Source organism: Elaeis guineensis, chromosome 9, assembly GCF_000442705.2.
Source record: "Elaeis guineensis isolate ETL-2024a chromosome 9, EG11, whole genome shotgun sequence".
NCBI lineage: Eukaryota > Viridiplantae > Streptophyta > Magnoliopsida > Arecales > Arecaceae > Elaeis > Elaeis guineensis.
In genome coordinates, this window is record NC_026001.2 from 94,639,728 (window position 1) to 94,645,543 (window position 5,816).

Sequence of the window (5,816 nt, forward strand, 5' to 3'; positions counted from 1 at the left end):
GATAGGAAAAGACACTAGGGAATATTGTTTGTGCTACAACCAACTAGCTAAACTTATCTGTGTCAACTCAACAGAAATAATTTGCATTTATTTTTTGTAAAAAAATAGGATGGAGGAAATTCAGATTGAGATCAAGTGCGGGCAATATTCAAACTAATGCATTGGTTTCAACTTTAGGGGTGCAATCAAGATGAGCTAAGTCAAGTAGCTAGAGGTTGGAATTCAATTCAATTCAAAATATTCGAACTTGAAATTCGACTTGAGATCAACGAAGCTTTAATATTTCAAATTCGAGCTTAACTCAATAAAAAAATAATACTCAAGATTAACTCGATTTTATTCGAATATCAACCAAGCATTGTTCGAGCTCGAATTCGATCCTTAGCCTATCCATAATATGTATATATATTAATTATAAATAAAAATAATATCATTACAAATATATAAACTCGAATAGATTTGTAATTTTTTGAGTTGAATATTTTAATACTCGAGCTTAACTCAAAAAACTATTCGAATTACTCGAGCTTGATAGTAGTTGAGTCAAGTCAAGCTCGACTCCTTTGCACTCCTATTCAACATCCGGTGTGCATGGCTTTGCCAATTAAGTGAGGTAGCACCTCTAGATTTACTCAAGTCATAAATGCATGTTAGGGGATCTCAAGCATAAGTAATTTGATTGGGCTCAAGCAAACTCAAGACCAAGTTATGGACATCTTGTTGAACATCCACTCCATAAAAAGATTTACCAAAATAATTGACTTGGTATTTCCTTCTCAAGACAAGCTTCTCCTTTCCTTTTAAAGAAAAGTGGTTGTTGATGGGACTGAATCGTCCATTTAGTTGGTGAACCAATCCAACTATGGAGCAAAATGCATAAGGATTAATAAAACAAAAAAAAGATTACAATGCACATGCTTTCGTGCATGTTGCTTCATAGTTGGACTGGTCTACTGTCCTAATAAGCCTCCTAGGTGGACACAATTTTTATGGCCACCAAAAGGTTAGGTCTTTTCTTGTTTGAGTCCTTTCCCTTCTTCCATGCTTATCAAAAGGCATTGGTTGAAGCAAAGGAACTCCAAAGGAGCTTCTTTCCTAGTTCAAAGGTTTCACTTGATGTGATCCGATGCATTCTGGCACCATGGGACCCAAAGAGGGGCAATGTGGACCACCTGGACCGTGTCAAACGATTCCCAAGCCTCCTCTCTCTCCTTTCTCTCCCCAAAACCAACTCAAATACCTTCTCCCTATGAGAAGCCGAGAAACTCGCTCCCTCTGCGTGTGTTTGTTTCAAAAGAAAATTTCAGGAGATTCTGGAATGCGAACTATTCCGGCCATCCCCCCCCATCTCCCCTCCCAAATTTAACATTCCTTCCAAAAATATCCCTCCCCCTAAAATATCTCTCCTCTCTTAACTCCCCTCTGCCTCTCTTCCCTCTTTATATCCCCCTCTTCCCTTTCTCTTCTCAAACTCTCTCTATCTCTCTCTAAATCTCTCTCTTCCCGGCGATGACGGCGCCCAACATAGAGATGATAGCAGCGTCGCTGAGGAACTGCTCCCTCGGAAGAGGAAACAGGGGAGCGGCGTCGTCGTCGTCGTCGTCGACCCCACCGTCTCCGCAGCCGCCACGGCGCCTGGTAGAGGAGGCCGAGGAGGAGGAGGAGGAGGAGGAGGAGGAGGAGGAGGAGGAGGAGGGGCTGGGGGTGACGGTGGAGCTGAACTCGGAGTTGCCCCTCCCGTACCAGTGGGAGCAGTGTCTCGACATGCGGGTACTGCGATCTCTCTCTCTCTCTCTCTCCCCCCTTAATGCCACTAACCCCTCCAATTTCTCTTCTCCCCACCAATCATTGGTCATTAATGCGGCCTCCCAGAGCCTCCAAGGCGTCGTCTTGGACTCGAATCCGCTGTCAAAATCCTTCCTTTTTGCGACCCTCTTCGCTCTCTTTGCTAGAACTATTCGTTAAAGCTAAGCCCCTTTCTCTCTCTATTGCATTGGATATACTATTCTTTAGATCTTCTCTTTTTTGCCTGTTTCTTTTTAACATTTTCTCTGGCCTGCGACTCTTCTTTCTATTGCTTGCCCCTTTTCATCTCAATGCCACAAGATATGAGGAAAAAAATGAAGGCAAAGTTACCTCTTTTTTCCACTCTTCTCTCTATGTTTTCGTTTGGCTCTTACCTTTTTTATGTTGTTCTCTGTGCTTGTTCTCTCCAAGATCGATACAAAGAGAAAAAGGCAAAATGCTGAAGGGAAAATAGAATGATCCGAACAGGGAGGCAGAGATCTTCTCATCTCTCTTTATTTTATTTTATTTTGGTCAATGCCTTTCTTTTTGAATTTTGGTGTCAATTATCACATGGATTTGATTTGTGATGCAAAGTTTTATCGGTTTCTCAAATCAAACTCCCATCTTCAGCTGAAAAGATCTCTCCTTTTCCCCTGGTCTGTTTTCGTTGCAGACGGGGGAAGTGTACTACGTCAACTGGGAGAACGGCACCAGGACAACCCAGGACCCCCGGACCTCCTCCACGGCCTACCTAACGAGTTACTGCTCGGAGGAAGAAGAAGAAGAAGAAGAAAACGACTCCTCCGACGAGGACGGCACCTCCGGCGACTGCGGCGACGGCAAGGATCACGGCGGCGAGCCCAGCTACTCCTCCGGCGCCTACTCGGGTCTCTCCTCCATTTCCTCCTCTTCCCCGGGAGAGATTGCCACCAGCTCCGACGAACCCTACGGCGGCGGCCGCGGTGGCGGCCAGATCCTCGTTGCCGCCGGCTGTAAGGCCTGCTTCATGTACTTCATGGTCCCCAAGCGCATTGAGGACTGCCCCAAATGCGGCGGCCTCCTCCTCCACCTCGGCCGCAATGGTTGCATCTAAAATTGTTGAATTTTGGCTCGAATTAGTGGGAAAAAAAAATCTTTATTTTAAGCCAAAACGCCATTTTTCCCCCGATTCTTCTCTTCCTCCTCCCCTGTTTCAATCTTCTTCTCCTCCTCCTCTTCTCTCCCCATCTATACCCAGCTGTGAATCATAGAGATAAATCTATAAACAAAGATAAATAATCCCTTTGTCTATAACAATTATTTTATCTAATGCTGTGTTTATAGATTACTTTATGATTTACAGTGAATGTTTTGATGGCAGAAAAAATATTCTCTCTGTTTTTGTTTTCGTCTTGGTCTGAGGAGAAAGCATGCGGTCTCTGTGCGCAGGACACTGATTCAATTTTTTCTCTTTCTTTCCTTCCCTCCACGTTGGGCCGTCTCTATGCCAACCTGGCTGTACAAATTATGCCCTCTGGTGCCCCCGGTATTCTTACCTCTGGTGGCCGTATCTGGATCCATCTCAATGTATGCTATGCATGCGTCTTACACTATAGTAATGTCAAATTTATAACTAGTCCTCCTGACACTAGCAAAAGTACTTTCATCAGATGGCTGGAATTGCCTTGATCATAACTAACTCACTCATTGATGTACTTGTCAATTTGATCTAGGTCCTTCAATTGATGGGCCCTCTAACTCAGCGATTGCAGGGTATGCTGGGGTATATAATTGTATCATAGATTTCAACGCAACAAAGATGTACATTAAATAGTTTTAAGGCATGACACTTCAAAGAAATCATTTCTTTGTAAATGTCATTCCATTCAAACATCCTAGGGTCATTATCTTACATTATAACTATCTAAAAAATGGTTTTGGCCCCATTTTAGTGAGACCTTTCGATCTCTAGTGCAACATTCACCGTATAACGCCCTTTTCGGATAAATGTGATGTATGCCATGTTTGTAACACATCAAAGATATCATTTCTTGGTAAATATCATTCCATTCAACTATTTTAGGATCAATGCGTTGCAATATAAGTACACAAAAATGGTTTTGGTCCCATGTTGGTGAGGACCTTCGATCTCTAGCGCAATATTTGCGGTATAATGCCCTTTTAGAGTGACTTGTGCTAAGATATTCTTGGCTTTCTTTTGATTGAGTCTCGTAGGACTTCTTTCACACTTTAGCCTTCATTTTTATCCTACTTCCTACAGCTACAGTTTTACTTTGTTTGTCTTCCCATGTAGGTTAAAGCATCATGGCAGGAAGAAGAGAGAGAGTGGTCAGCTAAAACTGACATATTTTCACCCCATAGAACTACAAACCAAGAGACAGCTCATCTTGTAGCCGGAGAGACATTAAAAGCATAGTGTGTCTTCTATGTGTCATGAGTGGTGGCGAAACCCTAAAAAACAAGGGTCTTGGAAGTAATAACAAGACATATCAAGGTGTTACATGTAATGTAAGAAACCCCAGAGGCATTTTATCTAGTAGACTGGGAAGGGAATAAAGTTGGGGCTGAGAGAGTGAAGTGCGTCAGACAAAGGAACCTTTCCTCGGTTTGGCAGAAAGGAATCTAAGCAGAGGGAGAGACAGTGAGAGCAGAGCAGAACAGAACAGAATACAACCCACCCCACAGTCCAAACACCAGAGAGAGAGAGAAAGAGAAAGAGAGAGAGTTGGGTAAAGAGAATCTCGCACACACCAGTCCTTACAACAATCCCCAACTCCTATCTCTCCTTTTGCCTGGTGAACCCCACCACCTTTGAGGCCATAGCCAAAGAAGACAGGGCTTGTGATAGGAGGCAGGGGGCAGCAGCAGCAGGAGCAGCTGCTGCTGCACCAACTTTCCTCATGGTTGATATCCCATAGTCGCTTTTGGAGCACTTTTTCCTTCTACAATGGGTCAGTCCCCCCAGCCCTATCATCTGCCCCCTCCCCTGTTTTCAACTACGCTACAGTGAAGGCATGAGATGCTTTTGGGACGGATGCTCCCTTTCTGAAGGATGTTGGTGGGGTGGGTTGGCACTGTATGGGATTAAGGAAAGGGCTGTGTGGTTGCTTTGTAAGGGAATCATGGCCAAATGATGCAATCCTAAGTCTCTCTGGGGCTCCCCTGTCTCTCTGGTCTCTCTGGCCCCACAAGGTCCTTAGCTGTAATGCTGTCAGTCTCCATGGAGTACTGCAGAAAATAAGAGAGACTCAAACTTTTGCAAGGGTCATAATCCATGGTCTCAGCCTTGGGAGACCTTAAGGGTTCAGCTTATATGTTTTACCATTGGAGAACATAGATGCAAGAATGGTGTCAATAAAATGAAATCAGCTAATAGGCATTGCTCTTGTTTTGAGGTCACTATATTGATCAGACACAGTCCCTTTTGGAAGGATGGTTAACAACAAATCAGTGTGCAAATATATGCATGATTATGTGGTGTCACACTCTTATCAGGCTGTGTCTTCAAGGGTCCTTGCCACACCATAAGACTTGTAATGTGTTGGACCCTGCTAGAATCTTCACCACCTTTGTTTCAAACCTAACTTTTTCGAGGAGTTTCAAACCTTTTAGTTTGATCATATCCATCCATGGAATGAAACAATTGCTTGCATGTGAGTTTTTGATGGGTTTCGTTGTGAATCATACGATGCTTCACTCAACCTTCAGATGTGCATGCCATACTCGGAAGACCCATTTTTCCTATGGAATGTTTGAATTTTAGAATAGTGACAAACATTCTTCTCAAAATGTCAAGGGCTTTCATCTGCTAGAACATTAGCTCCATTCCAATTCTAAAGCCTACGACCAACACAACAAGCCCTACGACAAGTCAACCAGTTACCAAGAGGCTTCTAATAGATTTGGTCCATGAACTTTCTTCTTTTGTATATGAAATTCTCCTACCATTTAGTGGCTAAGCTATATACAGCTATGCTTCAACCGAACCTCTCATAAAAACAAGACTTGGAAGACAAATGCCTGAAAGA

The 5,816-nt window shown here is 43.3% G+C and overlaps 1 protein-coding gene across 1 annotated transcript; it reads left to right on the forward strand.

The window, feature by feature from the left end:
* The first annotated feature begins 1,250 nt into the window (after positions 1-1,250).
* Positions 1,251-3,084, forward strand: LOC105051056 (protein CURLY FLAG LEAF 1). The gene is made up of 2 exons (XM_010931331.4): positions 1,251-1,770; positions 2,462-3,084. The coding sequence occupies exons 1-2, from the start codon at positions 1,510-1,512 to the stop codon at positions 2,879-2,881; spliced, it is 681 nt and encodes a 226-aa protein (XP_010929633.2). The 5' UTR covers positions 1,251-1,509; the 3' UTR covers positions 2,882-3,084.
* Positions 3,085-5,816: the final 2,732 nt, after the last annotated feature.

Bases quoted from the DNA above. Each gene is read 5' to 3' on its own strand.
- LOC105051056 (XM_010931331.4), top strand. From the start codon at position 1,510: ATGACGGCGCCCAACATAGAGATGATAGCAGCGTCGCTGAGGAACTGC. The intron at 1,771-2,461 runs GTACTGCGATCT...TTTTCGTTGCAG, and splicing joins AGCAGTGTCTCGACATGCGG to ACGGGGGAAGTGTACTACGT.